The sequence below is a fragment of the Acanthaster planci genome, linkage group LG17 (genome assembly GCF_054643075.1).
Source record: "Acanthaster planci isolate LZ-2023a linkage group LG17, COTS_SCS, whole genome shotgun sequence".
NCBI lineage: Eukaryota > Metazoa > Echinodermata > Asteroidea > Valvatida > Acanthasteridae > Acanthaster > Acanthaster planci.
The window spans coordinates 3574416-3593922 of NC_141793.1; the positions used below are offsets into that span (position 1 = coordinate 3574416).

The following is a 19507-nucleotide window of genomic DNA, read 5'->3' on the forward strand; positions in this document are numbered from 1 at the left end:
TATGCGTAACGTAGCATTCCGGCTTGCGTACATACAGAACGCGTGCAAGAACCCGTTTGTAACCACATTCGCTGATTGGGGTGCACTTCAGCTCGGAGCGCCTAGTCGACTTGAAAGCGAACTCGGAGCAGATAAACCTGTCTTAGATTAAGTACGATCATTCAAAATTTGATGCGCAAAGTTAAAACACTACTATCACTAGTTTTGTCACTGTAGTACATGTATAACGTGTCTGCAGGTGTAGAGATTATCTACACCATTATCAAACTCACAAAGTTCACCGTGCACAAACAGTACTTTTCCCAAGGTCAGTAGTTCCTACATATTGGTCCTAGAGAACGAATTGCTCAATATTTTTCTGATTCGTTCCTTTTGATTGTGGAGGGGAAAAAACATATCCTTAAATCTTGGTTTCCGGCCGCGCAGGTGGAAAAACCTCGTAATTTTGTTTGTATGAAAAGATGAGGACTTGGAGTCAAGGTTGTGACGTCCAGAAAACAATTATGTGAGAAAAAAAAATGACGAAACGAAATGGCCAAACCCACAGGGACAAAGTGAATGAACAAAATTGACGGGGTCACAATCCGTAAATTGAAACAATTTGTAAACACCAAATGGACGGGAAATGGACATGCAGCTTTTACAACCTTCAAATGATTACGCGTGTTCAGATGGATTGACACAGATCGTGGCAATACTTCCAGGGAAACGTGGATACAATGGAAAGTACATCGTGCGAACGCGCACAGATGTGAGGTCATTACCGTACGTGGAAACACCCGTACTTGTGGTTGTATTGTTGATGAATAATAATAATTGATATCGTTAATGTTTGCACGCTCTCTCGTTAGTTTAGAGAGAAACGGTGAATGTTAAGAGCGTGCATTTTGGTCGTTGGTGTTGATAATGGGCCAGAGTTAAGCAAAACCACCGGCTCAGTGGTGTGTGGCTCTTGCTACACATTGACAGTTCTGGACTCAGTTTCCAAAGTTAATCCTCAAAAAGGTGTCAGATTTCAGCATATTTCTCTTTGTCGATAAAAGATGACGTCTTTTATCTTCGAAAACCTCGACAATAAAAGGCGTAGCGTGTGAACTTAAATTTGTCTTGGCATAAACCCTTGTACGATAGTTTTCCTTGTGGAGTCTCAAACTCCATTTTTTTCCCAGGGGCTATCTTGCGAAACCCAATAACTCACATGATGAGACAGGTGCAACGCGAAGATGCATCTCCTACCTTTATGCATAATTAATACACATTCATCCCAAAGTTGGACAATATTTTTAATATTTTATTATAAGCTCTCAGCATTCAGCCTATTCTAAGGGCACAGGGGGTATTTTTGTTTCTTTCAAGAGGGATCTGTTGTGATTTTGCGTACATCTTAAAGGCGCCTTGTCGCCGTGTTGAAATCGTATACGCACAAGGCCTAAGGACTTGATGTGAGAACAGTTCCTAATACACTGAAGTCTAAAAGTTTCCTCTTAGTTTCAAACATAAATACCGAGTATTATTACTTTTAGTCGAATTTTTTAAGTGCGCGTACATTGATTGGCTGACAGGTTACTACGGTCTATCAGTCTATTGCTGTCCGTTGGCAGCTTGGTCTCTCTCCTGCGTTGGGTGATCGGTACGGTTCGCACTGCAGTCGGTTAGTTTGTCGGTAGATTGGTCTGTTTAATGTGTTATATCTTGGTTGTCAGTTTCGGATTTAGGCAATAGTTCCGTATCCGGCTACTTCGTACTCACTGTAGAACACGCACTTGCCATGTCGAGAATTATATTTAATAATATTGCCCCTGCCCTTGAAAGTACGTTGACCTCCGTAAAACCTTCTGTGAAGGGAGGATAGAGTCTTGGCTGTGTAGCCAACACTACAGTGACGCGCAGCTGTCTATGCCCGAGCCAGGCAAATTACCCTTCGGCTGGGCACGGGCCAGGTGTCCGAGTTGAGTCCAAAAAAACAAGGTGTAAAGACAGATCCCGACCTTGGTGAGACGGGCCCGAGCCCACACTCGGTTCACCTCCCAATGACGCTTGAGCCACCGCCAGGCTTGACTGCCGTTCGCCACTGGGCGGAAACGTCTGACGACAACCGCCGCAGACTTGTCACGACGGTGTTACGTGGTCTTGGACGGTACGGACAGGTCAGTCTCGCTGGTGAAGGCAAGGGTGAACGGTCATCGAGGACGGCCAGCCGTTTGTGTATGAGTGGTACAAAATGCGAAGCGTATGATAACTAAAAAATAGGAAAATTAGGTACAATGATGTATATAGATTTCAGCATAGAGCTACTAACAGCAACACATATTAGCAGCACACAATGCTGTCACTGCCTAGCCCTTAGATCAAGCCTTAATCTCGAAGTTAGTGACGCTTCAGTAGGTTCACGATAATGATGATTTCCTCCTGTGCACACGCAGAGCCAAAGGTTTGGTCTTTTTAGGCTCTATTGAAACTTATAAGACTTAGTTTTGTCACTTTTACTACAAAATTGGGGTACATGAAGAAGACCGTATAGACAAGGGAACATTTTGTAACACAACATTCAATGCTTTGTAATTTACACGTACAGATGTGCTACCATCCCGGTTTTGCGTCACTAGCTGTTCCAAAGTTCCCCAGGCCACGACTGGATTCACACAACTTGCTAAGGTAACCGGACTTGAATAAAGGCTACAATTGTGGCTCTTGGGGAGGGGGGTCAAGCACCCCAAACATTTCAACGGTGGAAGGGGATTTCATCGAGGCGAAACCTAGTCTCCTTTCAAAACTTGATACAAAACCATTTTTCCATAGGCAAGTACACGGTGTATCCCCAGACAGTTGTGTAATAGAAACAACCTCCCACTCTGCATCAACTTTGCCATGTTACTGCTTCGGCGTGTTTACCTGGCAGCTGCGCAGACATCAAAAAGGGTGCATGAGAGCGCGGGAAAATATGTTGAATGAAAAAAGTACCTGTGCATTTTGGGACAATAAAGTCTCTTACATCAACAGTTGAGATATAATTGCAGCTCGTACCGTGTACTCGGGGGAACATGGAAACAGGAAATCAAACAACACAGAGTTTGCTCTTTGTCCCGCTCCTGAATTCAGTGCATTACCTAAAATCAAGTAGATCCACGTCCGGACACTTTCCCGCCAGAAGGACTCAGTTCCAACGGTCAAGGATTGTGACGAGTATGTATAGAAATGTATCCTTACTTGAGTCGAACAACAATGAAATTTGCTGATCGGTTGCAGGGTTGGAATCTCCCCACCATTCTTTTGCAAGAATCGACGTGGGTTTACTTTTGTTTAATATTTGTTATCGTTATCGATGGTTGGAAAGAAGTCTGAAGAGCTACGTGCTCATCTAGATTTCGAAAATTACCAACAGTGTCATTGTTACACAAATAAACGAGGGGAAATGACATAATTCAAACTCCAAACTGAGGAAATTAATCGGCCATGGTTCCGTCGTGTTGTGATCATAATATGCTGATTGCAACTACATGTGGAAAGAGCTCGCGTAACTTCTTGCCCCATAGAGAGGGGTTCATTTTTTTCTTTTTCTTTTTGTTGGGGGAGGGAGAAAAGGAAACTATGCCCTTCTCTCTCTCTCTCTCTCTCTCTCTCTCTCTCTCTCTCTCTCTCTCTCTCTCTCTCTCTCTCTCTCTCTCTCTCTCTCTCTCCTCTCTCTCTCTCTCTCTCTCTCTCTCTCTCTCTCTCTCTCTCTCTCTCTCTCTTTCTTTAACATCAAAATGAACGTTTGCATGCTCGGTCATAATTATTAGTAGACCATTTTCCCCGACATGTTTTGGTTGATGATTGAGTCAGGTGTACAACAGAATCATTGCCCATACCTGTACGCAATATTGGACGAGATTCGAATACCGCCGAGCACTCGAAGCGATTTCTAACCCTGCGAAATAACCACAGATCGTTTTTCGTGGCCAGCTCCTGACGATAAGTAGTTCCATTCATAGAGCCACGAAAATAGACAGGTGTTTTTGACAAAGGGCAGCGCGCGAGCTTTCTTTGTTCATTTCCGGACATCGGAGGACTCACAGACAACCGACTGGCAATGCAGCGGGATCTCGTGGGCAAGCTACGGGTCTGGAGACAGCAGGTGGTTTAGGCGTTTCACCGATCGTTACTTTGTCACGCTGGATGCGGGGATACCATCTCATTTGGAAGAGATGATGGTCGCAAGATGGGGGAAATTGACTTCCTATTCGAGTCCGCAATACAGTTTCATCACTAAAGGAGTGAAAGAGACAGGAAAGTGGAATCTGAGATGTATTACAAAGGATTCCGCTGATTCCCCATTAAAAATGACGACCTTGGGTTTTATTGTAAGGATGGATTTTGTGTATCAATACCACGAAGCTACAAGTAGTTATCTCCAAGATTGAGACCTAGCAAACGTGTGACGCAAATAGCATCATTTAGTTGAGGAAGCTTTGCTTCCAAAACCGAAAGGCGTCTTCAATAATGCAGGGCCCGTTTCCCGTCACCTCCGAGCTCTCGTGGTTTCCTGAGAGATCCGTCAGAGAGTTTCAATAAAAGCCTCGCACCTACGCGCCACCGTGTGAATTCACAGCTGAGGCGGCGATGGAGTGCGTGCTTCGGGGGTGAGAGCCAGAATTCTTTCATCAGCAGTCGAAAACGGAGTGGTAGTGTTGTTACTTCTGTCATTCCCTTCAGAGGGGACTCTGGCGTTGTATTTTTCTTCCAATGGAACAAGTAATATTTCACTCAAAGCCTAGTATGCGCAGGAAAATATCCTGTGCTCAGAAAAACTTATTTCTGTGTGTTTATTTTCTGCGCAGTTTTAAACAGATGTTTCTAACCAAAATATGACTAGCGCTAAAAAAGCAGACAAAGCAACAGCTTTCACTGGCCACGGCTTCAAAAATCCAAAATACAGACAAGGGTAAATCCCGAACAAGAAAGTTATGCACGTGACGTCACTTCTTCGGTTGCAATGGTGAACCGTCTGGAGGTTGGTCTGATTTCGAACCCGTGGTGGTCATCGAAGAATGCATACGGGATAGTATTCATCCGACGGTGAGTGTGTACGTGGTGTCGACAGAGTTGTAGGCCTAGTCACGATAAAGTTCATACGAAGCTTAAAGTTATATATATTAAATACAGTGTAGTGGTATCTTTTGAGTTGAGCAGCTCGGGGCTCGAGGATGCCAGTCCGAGAAAGGCCACCGTAAGAGAGAAACAAGGGTATGGATGTTTATGGGCACTTTATTTATTATGCAAGTGAGCGGTAAATTGAGATTGATTGATAAAACATGGGGTACTTATTACAGACCGCTAGACTAGCCGAACCGCTTGGCAATTATATATATATATATATAGCAGAAAACTCTTAGCTACGAAGTCAACGTGATTGGTCCGAAGTTCATCGGGGCCGTGGCCATGGATCTTTATGCATATGAAAAGGTTCTTATATAGAAATATTTGTAGGGATAACTAATGTTTTGGAGGTCATCCTTCAAAGAATTCAGGAGCCCAGGTTTGTGGGGGTGTCTTTAAAATGCCTTCTTTTGGCGACAACAACGTTAACAGTTGCGCATCAGACTGCACCAGCAGTATAAATATAGGCCGCGTCTCCTGTCAAGTTTGAATAGGTATTCAATGAGCCCGTGCACTTGGCAGACGATCAACTTAGTTTTTCCCCTCGGCATTATGGGATAGCACTGACACGTTTCTAGAAGAGAGTGGTATTGTTTCGCGCGCGCCCAACGTGCAAAACCTTAACAAGTTCACGTGTTGTTTTGTTCGTTCGGCTCGCGTCAAATAATGGCCACAGTTCTGCACATGCTGCAAGGATAAAATCTCAACTTCAGAGAACTTCAAGTTGTTACTGTTGGAGGACAGGGATAGATAACAGCGAGCGACGTTTTTGAGGGAAAATACCGGCTTTTGAAAGATTTGCAAGTTTTGACGATAAGGTAGGCCGTTCAAGTGTTGATGCACCGAAAAATATGTAAATCTACGTTATAGTAAAACGTACATTATACGCATAGGCCTACGTTGACTTCTTTTTATATGACCATTTTGTCAGCTTTCGCTGTGTGATATTGGTGTTGTCAATTTACCTCAACAATTTCCAGAACTTTTAAAGCAATTTCGAGCCTCACAAATCGGGAAAAGGCTAGGGTCCATTCTGCCATTTTATTTGACACAAAATGTGTCGTCACATTTACGCCGTGAAGAGAAACTCTTATTTTCTCTTTATTAAACTTAAAGAACGTTTCCTTTCTGGTGAAATCAATTTAAGGGCGTCACCAGTCCCAAGTCTTTTTCTTTTTTAATATATTGAACCCGTTGCTACATAATGTTGCCCTTGCTATTATTACAACTGTAGGTTCAGGTAGATCATGCTAGGTGAAGTTGACGCTTGCTCTTTTTCAAATAAAGCCGAATGAGAGTACAGCACCTTGAGGTACTGTAGTTACGAAAAGGCGCCACACTTAAAGTGTAGCAGCAATGAATTTTTCTTAGACACATTTTTTGGCACCTTTTACTCTTCTTAAATGTGTGATAACTCTTTTACATTTATTTTGTTACTTTAAATTTTTTTATTACTTTAAAAATGATCTATTTTTTGTGGTCAACTGAGGGCTCTCTTGCCATGATGTCATCTAAGGAAGACCTTAGTCAGCGCATAGATTTTTTGGTTCAAATTTTAACCAAGAATTTTCTCACTGAAAACATTTCTAAGAAAGGGATTGATGCTGCTTATTGCTATGCACATAAACGAGGAATCAGCAAAGAAGACAAAAATTAGTCCAGCAAAATCTACAAAAATGCAACACCTTTTGTGTACAAACCAATGTAACATTGAGGCTTTCTCTCCGAGATGACATGAATATCATCAGCATAAAAACCAAAAAGGCAGTGAAATACCATTGAAATGGTGAAAAATAAGGCAAATGAGGTTAGCTGGGACATAAAGGTGCACTTTGAAGGTTTGTATTAAAACAAAACACCACTTTTAAATTTTGTTCATTTAATTTATTGATTGCTCACTTTTTACTTGAAATAGTCTAAAACTACTGGTAGATTTTTTAAAAAGTCATCAGTACTAAAAGAGAATAGGTTAAAGAGCAAATTTCAAATTTGATATTATGCCAAGTCATAGAATCGTAGAATCTAGTAATAATTATTTCATATCAATAGACCCCTTGCAGCTGATACTCGGTAATAGTTCCTTTTACATGGCAGGGAACCATTAAAAAAATGTGTGAAGTGCAATCTCCCCACATTCTGCTTTTGTTTTTCAAAGAAAGCATTTCAGTCTACATCATTCTCTAACCACGTATTGTTCTCCAATCCCATACAAATGTTTCCTGTGGGTCAGAGGCTCCAATTAATTACGTGTTACCATCACCTGCAGCAGGTGACATCTTGACAGGTTCCATAGAATTCAGCATACAAGATGATCACACTGTCAGGATAAAACGTGCATTGTATGAAAATAAAAAGCTTAAAAAGACGATTTGAAAATAAAGGGGTTGTATATAACACTTTAGTCAACTCGAGATGGTTGGGACACTTTCCACAGAGTTTAACAAGTGTAACATCAACTGATTTCAAATATTACATATCAAAAGGTGATATGTTAATGATATTAGTATAAGTATATAAGTATTATCAAGTTTACATTGCGAGGGGTCGCAACTCCTGAAAGTTTACTTTTGGGAGGCAAAGGACTGTACAGTTTGTGAAAGAGAGACAAGTTCAAGGTAAAATGTCTTTGAGTTGTGAGGACAGGATGGTTGGAGGGGCTAATGAGTGCTCTACCCTGCCCAATTACGCACTGAAATCTTGCTGCCAGGAAAAAGGGTAAAAACTTGATCTACTAAGAAATACAAGGTGGAGACAATTAATTTCTCTTGATCCATTTATTCTTTTCTTTCACAGTGCATTAATTGACGTGCATACCAGTTCTAAGATAACAAAAATGAACTTAGGCCACAAGCATTCCGTATTTTTTTTTACAGATTTCTTTACTTTAAGCACTAGAAGTGCTGTTTTACCTTTGCAACAATGCTTATGTAACCATGACTATCCTGTGACATGAGTTACTTCTAGTTATATATTGCTGTAACAAGGCATGGCACCAAGGAACTTTACATCTTATGACTGTCACACCTATTAATTATATTTAATACTAAATCAGAGTTACTTCATTGGACAACTAAAGTCCTTTTTTAATTAACAGTCTTTTAAACAAAGAATATACATCAAAATTTTGCCACTTTAACCTGTACTTCCAAGCACTTCTTGTCTCAAATCTGACAACTTCCATTAAAAATGTGAGTGCATTTACTGCAAAAATGACCCACAGTGAACACTGAAAAAAAAGTAAAGAGATGTGACACTTTATACCAGTAACACAAACACTGAATGACAAATTTTGTACAATACCTAGAACATCATAGGTAAGTTATCATATTACAGCCAATACAACCATAGAAAAACATTATATCTATTGTTTACAAATAAGTATAATTCTTTTGCAAAAAGCTCTTTGTTAAAGTGCAATTTATTTTATGTTTGTAGATGGAATTAGCTTCACAAAGTTATTGAGAAAAACATATACAAGATCTAAGCATGCCTTTGCCTGAAACAAGTCTTCCTTGTCAGTCTTAGGTATAAATCAAAATTAAAATTTTTCTGTTTCTACAATCATGAGGTGCATTCATTAATCAGATGAAAGATGCTAAAAATATATTAAATTTGTAACTAGATATTTTACAAAATTAAACATGAAAAAACTTTAGCCGAACAGCTATTTTACTGTATATACAACCAAAACGCTGTTACAGCATACATATATTCTGCCAGAAAGTCTGAAGGAAAAGAGCTCTGACTCATCAAATAGTTTTACGATTTCACTTTTGTCAAAGTATAAATTCAACCCACACTCACTCGTAGTTTGCCACATTGTGCAATATTGGTTGACTCTGTGTTAATGTTGGAAAACTTTTGTCATGACAAAAGATAGCATGCTTGTGTGAAGACAAAGGCATTCCAACATTGTGCACGCAGTTCGCCCCTTCATAGGACCATTGATGAAACGGAAGCGCCTTCAGTTGTGCACCTTTTATTTTCCGCCTATTATTTATACTCTACTCTTTGAGGAGGAGCCCTATCAGTTTTGCTATGGACCCTACGGCTTTTCAGTGTTTAGATTCAAACCTCCCTTGCCAATTTCCTCTGTTCACCCTGAACATCTATTCAGCAGTTTGCCATTTTCCTCCAGACTCTGCATCACATGGCACAAGAAACAATATTCTGTGAAATACAGAATAGGTCTACTCTGAGATTATTAGGCTTGATGAATTTCATCAGAACTGAGTAAAAACTTTTAGATGTAAGTAAAATCACTTAAAAGTTAATGCATATTGGCAATACTTACATACATGTACATTATTTATTCTTGCAAATTAATATAAAAGCTAACTACTTGCCGTTATTTCTGAAAGCTATGGAGAATGTAATATTTATTATTGATTTAATTAACATCAATTTAACTATAAACAGGATAACCTTAAACATGCAACCAGCATTTTATGCTATCCTTGCAATCATGCTAAATCTTACAAAAGATATAAATGTTTACTAAATCTTGAGGCTTAGGGCTACTAGTGACATGCAGTAACCCTCATTTTTTGAGGTATATCAAAAGTCTGCCCTTTTCCCACTTTCCTCCCCCAAGCATACCTACATATCAAGCAACTACCTACACTGCAAATGGTAGTAGCAAGCACGCACATGTGACAAAGCTCCACTACAATTTAGAAGTTATTTACAGAAAAGTTAGGCGCAACAGCTGATGAAGTGATCCAACTCAGACACCTCATTGCTGCAGTGGTGCATCTCTTGCACATGTAAGGAGTACGTATTTAGATTACATGTAGCTGCCATGTATGGACATAGAAGAGTGTGGTAATGTCAAGAGAACAGCAGCACCCGATCTGAAGGAGTAACCATGGCCCAATTCCATGGCGCTGCTAAGCACACAGTTTTACAGTAAACAGAGGCTATGTGTATTTCATGGAGGCAGTAAGCATGGCAAAAGGCATTGCTTACTTTGGAGGAAATATTTGCTTAACATAGTGACAAAACAATGGAAATCTTCATGTGAGCACAATCGTAAGCACAACCAGGCCAAGCACTGCCATAAAATAGTGCTTAAGGTTAGCAAATTTTTCTGCTAGGGTAAGCCAGACTTTTCTGCTGTTAAGCAGAAATCGGGTCTATGTTTTTTTTTTCCCCACAGGCTTTCCTTGAAGAGCATGCCTGCCAAATTGCATACTGTGTAACTTCTGGGTATCCCTCAACCCTACAATTCACACTCAGATTTTTGGTAAGATGTTCATTCTATCCGCTCCGAGCAGAACAAAAGAGGGCGTGTTTTTTGGGTACTCACCCGGCATAGGCGCCCATGAGGCAGAGCACGCTGAGTACGCGTGACTAAGTTACTCTGGCATGTATGGTCTTTGCTTACATGCTTGTAACCACTCGTTTTTCTTTTTGCCGATTGAAGGTGCCTTTCAGCTCGGGGCGGACTGGGATAAATTTTGGATTTTCATTGCCTAGTTGTGGAAATATTGCCGGCGATTGACAGCAGGGTGACCCATCTATCCCAAACTTTGTGGGCATTTTTGCTGGGTACTTTGTGAGTTCTTGCAAAATCCATCAAGTACAGCATCCAAATTCTATGTAGCATATCTTTGAACCTCCTAAAATGTGGACATCTTAGCCCTGTGTAAAGTGACAGTAACAGGCCTGAACACTTCTTCACCCACTTCACCTATGCACAACCATGTGTTGGATTTTACAGGCTTTAGGAGGATAGATTTTACATTTCCTGAAATATCTTCCCTGACAAGAAATGCTGGTCTTAGGAGTGTGAGTCTTTCAGGCACACTATCCTTGTAACTCACTCAAGTGACCTGGAGAAGTGATGTGTCTTTCATGCGTGCCTCCCACCTAGCAAAATAACTCTCTGAACAGCTGTAAGGAGAGAGCTATCCGCGCATGCCCCCTGCTGAGTCACAACAAAAAGCAACTTGTCAACTGATGACTATGATGAAGATCTTCATCCTACTAGTGGGTCATTACAAAGTTGCCACAGCTCACTGGTTGACACGGAGTGGAGGTAATCATGGCAAAGCTCCCAGTCAAGACGTCTTGCAAGCTCATCCAGTTCTCTGAAGAAAAAAAAAACAGATTCAAGAATGTAAGGATCTTTACCAAAGTTGTGCTCAAATGATGGTTTAAGCCTTGAACATAGCACTCCACTTCTAACAGAAGCCTGGTTTGTACATTACCTTATCTAAGCTATATTAATACCGTCTCCCTGAGGCTCTAATTTTCTTGTGTAAAGGTCAAAATCTCAAGGCTGTCCCAACTCTAGATTAAAAAGACTAAGTTGTGAAGCCTTGTGAAATTATTGAGTGATGACATCTTGCAGGTATCCTAACGAAAAACCCCTGTCTTCTTCTTTTTCCACTTCTTTCTTGGACGAACCCATTGTGCCACTTCCAGCATATGTGAACAGCACTTTACCTTGTGTTAAGTAGAGGAGGTGTTGCAAGCATCCTGATGTCCTGTGCTTGCACCCAGGCATCCACATCTTGAACTGAGTTGACAGCAGACAGTCTTGGGCCATACAGCAACATAGCAGTCCTAGAGTGAGATAAAATTTGTAGATAAGTTGAGAGGTACCTGGGGTCCTTTAACCATTGGTACTACGGAGGGAATTAAAGCTTTCTACTTTCATCGAGAAATGTAGAGCAAGGAAGTCTGCTGTGAGCCATTTGGCTTCATCAGACTAGTATTTCTCTCCAATTTCCTTTGCATGAGCAAATGACCGAGATATTTTCTATCCCCCAGATGGGATACCAGATCATTGCGGTTGTTCACAAGCTGATGCTGATGCCCATTAATACTCCTGTGTGAAGGGAGGCAAGCAGGGGTGAAGCGACTTGCCTAAGGCCACAACTTATGGCAAACAGCCAGATTCAAACCCTCGACCCTCTGCTCATGAGTCACAAACCTTAACCACAAGGCCAAATACACCCCTACATGTAGAGCAATCTACTTGAAAAGTTTGGAAGTCTTTTGCATGGACGTCTTTTATGGACAATCAGTTTACAGTGAAAGCAATACCACAGGCAATTTTTAAAGAAATAGCAAAGTTAGTATCGGTTGTGCTGAGCCATTTTCTTAACAAGAAGTGCTGTAATTCATCCTCTGGAAATTGAGAAACTTTTAACTATCTACATTTGAAAAACCATTGCTGTGGTGCACAGAAGAAAGCAATCTTACCTCAAAGTTGCCTCCTGCAAAGTAGGTCTCTCTGCTGGGTTCTCTCTCAGAAGACGCTCAAACAGAGCCTTTACTTCGCTGGATAGAAACCCAGGAGGCTGGTATGAAATTTGAGGTAATGACTTTGCTGTCATGTCAGGTTGTTGTGTGGACTCCTCCATTGGCAGCTTAGTGAAGAGGCTACATAGCATGGCAGCAGCACTGTACATATCTGAACTTTCATACACATCTGTGAGGGTCAACTGAGTTTGGAAAGCCAAAACAACAGTAACAGTTAAGTATTCCATGTTACGTTCCATTTAACTAACAGTAAAGCATACTTTCAGGGAATTTATGAAGAGATGCTTACATGTAAATGAATAAATTTATATCAGGTACTGATTTTGCTCCGAGTTGGCAAATATTGCAATGATGTAAGTATTCAGAAGTTTTCTCTAAAGCCATTTCAAATCTGTTTTTTGAGAGAGTAGATGTACACAATTTTGCAGGTCAAAACTTACAACTTTCTGCCACGATTTTGGTGGTCCGTTGACAGAGTACTGCAGCAGCTCAGGAGACCAAGCGAGGGGGTTACCAGCACTGATCTGGCTTTTCTCAACGAACGGTATTCCTTGTCCTTCGTCATTCCTCAACTTTCTTGCATGCCCAAACTCGCCGAGCACCAACTTCATGTTCCAGTCGATGACGACAGCTTTGGCATTGATATCCCTGTGAGCTATGCCATTGGTCTGCAGGTGTGATAAGGCTTTCAAGAGCTGCAGCAGCAGTCGTAGCACAAACGCCTCGTATGAATTGTGAATAGATCTGGACGAGGTCAAGGAGTGATCAACACCAAGTGATGAAACCAAGTGGTCTAGAGTTGTACAGTAATCTGGAAAGATGACCATAGCAGTCCTGTCTGACAATGGTCCAAAGCTGGCACTGTCCAGAAACGATGAAACATCAAAGATACTGCGCAATTCAGAGGTTGGAACATCGAAGTGGTGGCATATTCTTGTGATGTGAGGGTGAGGGGCATCGCATAAAGACTCCAGAACACTGAATTCAGCTCCTAGGGAGTCTGCTGTACACTGGTGGATTAGTGGTTTAGGTGACCGTCTGTGGCTCATTAACACCTGCACCCAAAGTACCACAAATTTGTAGAGTTCAATTTGTAGTCCAGCCATAAAAGTTACACCTGTTACTGGTAGCTTGATACAGTGATAGTTTCCTCCTCTATATCAACTTCAGTGACCAAAGACCAAATTCAAACCAAACCAGAATTGTGTCTTTCATTCCTACCTGTAGGTTTACCATACTTCAACAACATCCTATGCCAACTTCCACTACACCCCCTAAAAGTAACCATCTTCAGTCCTCTTAGTTTTCTGAGACTACAAGCCGAAGTGCACCAAGCACACTGAATGATGTATTTTGAGCACGATGCTATAAGTGCATGTAAACAGGCATCACATGGTAAAGAAGCAAATAAAGGGTATTTCAGTTTTATACTGGTACATCCAAATTTAACAGAATTTGACATCAAACAAAGCATTCTAGGAGGCACATTTTGACAGATAGCTGGAGCTACATGTAAGTGGACTGGTTCCTGATCTCTGCATTGCGTTTTGGAACTACGGATGGGTGCAAGTTAGGAAAGACAGAGGTCTTGACAGCTCACATCATGACTTAAAATGGAAAACAAAAGTCATTCACTGACAATAGTGTTTCACCTTAAATGCGGCTGATGGAGGACTTGTTCAGCCTGACTATGACTTACCTTCATGATGTATGTTTGATCCTTGTACAGGACCCGAACACACATTTGAGCAATCAAACCATCTTCAGACTGCCTCAACTCTCTGTCAACAGGCCTTCCATCCATAACCTTATAGTCTTCCTCTAAAGTCCACTGCTTCCCAGCCTTGTCAATTGATAACTCTTCCTTCAGTTCATTCAGGCTTGATCGTATCGAGCACAGCCTGTTAGTGGTGGAAGTCTTCAGGATCTGAATGGCAGCCTTGCCTTCCTGCATCAGTGCAAAGACGTGCTGAAGACTAGAGTCCTGACATAGGTAAGGTTTTTGGAGGTAGGAACAAATACTCTTTGTCAACGATCCTTCTGAGTTCTGCTTCATCCGACATAAGCTTTTGTACTCCGAGATCAAGCTCTCTGTTCCTACAGACGTATCTGAGGATGAACAGGTTGGCAAGTCACCCAGAGAAGGTCTTTTCTGATATCCCTGCTTTGAATGTTTTAATCGAAAGAGTTCCATTGCCAGTTGGCGACTACGAGCATCTGATGCTCTCCTTTCTTGATGTTGCTTCTCAAGTTCTTTTGTCATTCCACTAAGTTTCTGTTCTAACTCCTTTCGGATCAGCTCCTGGCTGGGGCTTCCGCCACCCTCACGAAGCTGCATCTCCAGGGCTTCCTTTTGCGAAGTCAGCAATGCCACCTTAAGTTGGAGGCTGTCAATGGCCGCGATGTAATGATCCCGCTCAGTCTCTTCCTGCCTTCGATGGAAATCTGTTTCATCTGACATGATGTTGTTTAACTTGGCTGGGTCAGAGAACTCCTCAATGTTTAGCGGGCCTCCAAGTAGGGAAGGGGTTGGGTCCGAGAACGGCCTGTGGTGGTGATGGTAGGCTGGCGAGCTCCCTGGATCATCAGAGAGCCGATTGAGATTACACGGAATTAGCTTGGTTCCCGGTCTGTTTGAAAACAAAAAAGCAGGGATTATAATTCATCTGTATCATGAGGGTCTTTGTGCATTTGGTAAAAAAGGGTCCAATAGGCTGCGACTCCATGTGACTCCTGGCAACCAGATGACATTTCAGTCGATAAACAAGTGGACAGACGGCTCAATGAAACCGCAAACGAAGACAAGGACTCTTATGTGGTTACCCAGAAGAGTGGGGACTGACTCTGGTACACTGGAATGGATTTGTCACTGTGTAAGTTGTCACTTTTTCATGCCTCACTTTCCCAACAAGGAAGGAATTAAGAACTTCCCACTGGGTTGTATGAAATACAAAAAATGCAAAGTCTACATGCAGTTTGTAAAAGACTCCATGGATGCTGGAATACTGCACTCAAGAACTATTTTGTTTTTCTTTACTTGAGATTCATGAACAAGTATAACTCTCATACTAACATTCAATGCAATATACACGTACTTGTTTTCACAGATGTGTACTTCAACACCGGTTGGGCAGGGGTAGAACTTTAGATTGAATTTGGTACAACAATCGCACTCCTCAAATATTTCTAATAAAACGATCAACATTTTACCTTTCTCGCCTTTCTACTTGCTTTTCCAGAGATGAGGCGAGGAGATTCTTTCTTAGGCTTGTCTTCTTTGCCCGTAGCAGCGAATCATCACTATCGCTCGCGCGTAGTCTTTGTCTCGTTGTCGCAACATCCTTGCTTGCTGGTAATGTAAGTGGGTATGACGAGGCTCGATAAGCTTTGTTGTTTTTTGGGGGGAGGAGTCAGATGCAGAGGAAGAGGGGAGGAAAAAAGCAATATGCACATGCTGTGGTTAGTGGTTCAACATGCAATGCTCATTAGTCATTTCATGAACTGTGATAAAACAGTGTTCCTATTGGACCTTAAACCCTAGCCCCCAGGCCCTTTTTGCTAGGGAAACTCCTCAATCCGCCAGAATCCTCCAATATCGGGGGTGACAAAATTGGATTTTAGTTAGCGAGAGTTTACTGTTGTCGCATGGGGTCTGTACAACAGTCTACCTCCGCTGACTTGCCATATGTTAAATTATATACTGGTACAAACGCAATGGGAACTGCTGAAGGGTAAAAAAAAAAGTCATCAGCTACTTGGAAGTTTATTCATCGGCCATCCCTATGAGTATCAATTTCCAAATTATGTTCACATAAGTTTTCAAGCATGAACCTGTGCAAATGCTTAACCAAGGAGTGTGCCATTTTATAAAGCCAGTGCTGATAGAATGCGCGGGAAAGCACAAGATCAAGTTGGTAGTAATTAGTATAAAATAAATCATGACTGCATTTTCAACGTGCGAAGAAATGAAACAACAGAAACCAATGAACGAATGCCACATGCAGGCAATGTAGCAGATTGTTAAAAATGTTACCAAAGGGTTCAAGATTATTGGAAAAAAGTTAATACCAATTCCCTAATTACTGCACCACATAAATCCAAAGACAAAAATCTCCATCCACAGCACTGCAGTCACATACCAGATTTCTTTTCCGTGAAGATCTTGGTGATGTCCTTGTGCTGTGCCCCTTGGGCTTCTTGGTGTGACGTCTTGCCGTGGTTGTTGAGGATGGTGGGATCAGCACCATGAGATACCAGGATGACGCAGGCCTCCTTGTGGCCTCGGAACGAGGCCAGATGAAGTGGCGTGTCGCCATTGTTGTTCTGGGCGTTGATGTCAGCACCACTATGAATTACAGACAGAAATAAATTCCACATTTAAATTTTGCCATTTCAGGAGGAAACATCGCTACATTCCTTTCAGGGCAGTCCAAAAGTCAGGATCAAGATAAGTCAAGAGAGTCAAGAAGCTGACTTGAGTCCAATGTTGTTCGATTCACTGAAGCACTAAATTTCATCAACAGTTCGGCTGGCAAAAGCATCAGTTATCTTTATTTCTACATGTAGAACTAATTAAAAAGTTACCAACAGTCATCAAATTATGAGAACGGAGAGTTAATTTGAAAAGGTGTTTAGTTTCTAAAAATTCTTACTATCTGAGGAGGTACTTGATACAATCAGTGTGACCTCTGTCTGCTGCAGCATGGAGGGGAGTTGACCCCCACTGAACAGCCAAGTTGGTGTCTGCTCCTTTGCTAAGAAGTAGCCTGCAGATCTCAGAGTGTCCACTGGAAGGAGATAACAAGGATTTCAAGTGAGGCTACTGGTACAGACTTTACTGTGACCACTGTGAAAAGTTCAGAGTGTCCACTGGAAAGAGATAACGAGGGTTTCAAGAGAGGATATTGGTACAGACTTTACTGTGACTACTGTGAAGAGTTCAGTATGAGAACTCATTATCTGTCAGACCCTTGGCCTTTTTTGTGGCAACTTTGGAACTATTCTTGCTTTTTTTCTCTAAAACAAGAATCACTTGTTTTATACACACAAGAACGTGCATGCCTGGTAAAAAAACAATCCGAATTCTGAAATGGAAATACTGCTTTTTGGTTATAACTAGAACGGCCAATGTGATGGCATGTAAATCAGGAAAAGAAGGAAACTCCATTTGTACAAGTCAGTGGTATCTGCAGAACTTCTAGATAACTCCATACTGCCCGTTCAGACAATTTAGCACCACCACTATCATATCCCTTGGCAGGACCCAACGGGATCTGCTCCTGATTAAACCTTAGATCAAGTTAGTTGTAGAAGTCTGCGGTAGAACCATGCGAGGATATCTCTTTTAAGACCATGTGTGGTTCTGAACCCTCCGGTTCTTCTCAGAACCACACATACATGTACTCATAAAAGAGATATCCTTGCACGGTGCTGCCGATACCTCTACAACTAACTTGCTACCTTCACCATGAGAAGCTTCAAAGTTCAGCTTAGATCAAGCTCAAAACACTCAAAGGGATCAAGATAATGTGCTACATTTCTGCTGGTTGTTGACGTACATGTAATTACTGACCTAGGTAGGGTCAGACAAGGGTAGGTTGAGATGTTACTGATGTCATCACGGAAGGCTCAAGTAATTCTTTTCATTAATTCCCGGCTGGCGGGACAGACATACAAGTATCCCATACTGTGGTTCAGGCATGGCTCAGTGATTTGTCTTTATCATAGCTTGCTCTTCAATCCTTATGTCTTTTCATATGTTTTATCCTTTTTTCATTAAAGTACACCTTTGATCATTTGAATGCACCTGTAAAAGGCAGGATATAATTTTTTTTCCATTATTGTTACTATTATCTCTTTTCTATCTTCCAGACCTGATTAACGATGGTATATCAACCCTCCTTCCAGTAAGATCTAGGTAAACAAGGCAATTAATGAATACAAATCAGGGACCAATTCCACAAAGCTGGTCAGCAGAAAGCCCTGCTCAAAAATTGATATTCTCAGCTAAAACTGGCATACATGTACACATAGTACCAGTCATGAGCAATATCACACTGAGACCATCAGGCTGGCAACCGTTTATTTGCTAAGCAAATATTGTCTGCACTAAGCAGTTTTTCAGCATGGCAGCTCAGTGAACTTAGTCTTACACAGGTCAAAGAAAATGAGCGAAACTTACCCACAAGCTGCCCAGTACAGAGGGGTTGCATCCTCGTTGTCCGTGGCATCGATGGAGGCACCTTCCCTGACCTCGGCCAAGACACGGTGGTACAGCCCTCGCTTGGCGGCGAGAATGAGCTCAGACATTTCGGGACCGGGCGGCTCCTTCCTCTCTACCCCCTACTGCTGATTGGAGTTTGTCATCCAACATCGGGGTGACCTGGTGAGAGAAGTGATCGCTAATGAGAATGAATTCAAAATTCATTTCTCTTTAAAGAATAAGAAAAAAGATCCTTTCGTTCCCTGGCACAGCACATCCAAGATACGAGTACATATAAAAGCTCACGGAAGCGTGCTGGTAAATTGGACAAGACGTCAAGAGGATACTGCGAATTTGTATCACACATTTAAACAGCCCACAAACCTTTTTTTCACAAGCAGATGCAAACAAAAACAACAAAATATGCTGGTAAAAGTTTCTTGACTCTGGTCATTTAATACATGTACAATACTGGTGCAGATGCAGTACATGTACATGTACTCTTACACTGCTCTTAGAAGTTTCACTTTCATTCAGCTGCATAACCCGTGGCATTTGTTGACACAGCGTGAAAGGTTCAAAGAGGTTCACATCCATTTGTGCAAATACTTGGAGCATGGCTTTGAACCTGACCTACTTTACTATGTTACTTCTTCTTGCGATCTGAATTTTTTTTTTCCTTCCAGGAACAGGTCCCAATATATTTCAACCTTTAATTCAGGTTCAACATTTCAGCAAAGAACGTTCTGGTTAAATCCACAATTATAAAGTGAAACATACATGTACATGTAGAGTACATGTATTCGCAAAGAATTGTGGATTTTTAACAATGAATATTCTGATAAGGTTTCAACTTAGTTCCTCTTTTCAAAAATGCTGGTAATTATTTTACCACAT

General features: G+C 41.5%; 1 protein-coding gene across 11 annotated transcripts in view; it reads right to left on the reverse strand.

The window, feature by feature from the left end:
* Positions 1–7895: 7895 nt before the first annotated feature.
* LOC110976494 (uncharacterized) overlaps positions 7896–19507 on the reverse strand; it is a 32263-nt gene continuing 20651 nt past the window's right edge. For 10 of the 11 annotated variants that reach the window (XM_022229808.2, XM_022229805.2, XM_022229806.2 and 7 more), the window contains 9 exons: positions 18590–18790; positions 17061–17195; positions 16548–16753; positions 15619–15793; positions 14108–15038; positions 12849–13463; positions 12349–12590; positions 11587–11706; positions 7896–11228 (listed from right to left, as the gene is read on the reverse strand). In XM_022229808.2, coding sequence (XP_022085500.2) covers positions 11117–11228; positions 11587–11706; positions 12349–12590; positions 12849–13463; positions 14108–15038; positions 15619–15793; positions 16548–16753; positions 17061–17195; positions 18590–18717 — 2664 coding nt within the window. In that variant the 5' untranslated portion in view covers positions 18718–18790 and the 3' untranslated portion in view covers positions 7896–11116. The remainder of the gene's footprint in view (positions 11229–11586; positions 11707–12348; positions 12591–12848; positions 13464–14107; positions 15039–15618; positions 15794–16547; positions 16754–17060; positions 17196–18589; positions 18791–19507) is intronic. The other variant, XM_022229816.2, reaches the window with a different exon arrangement.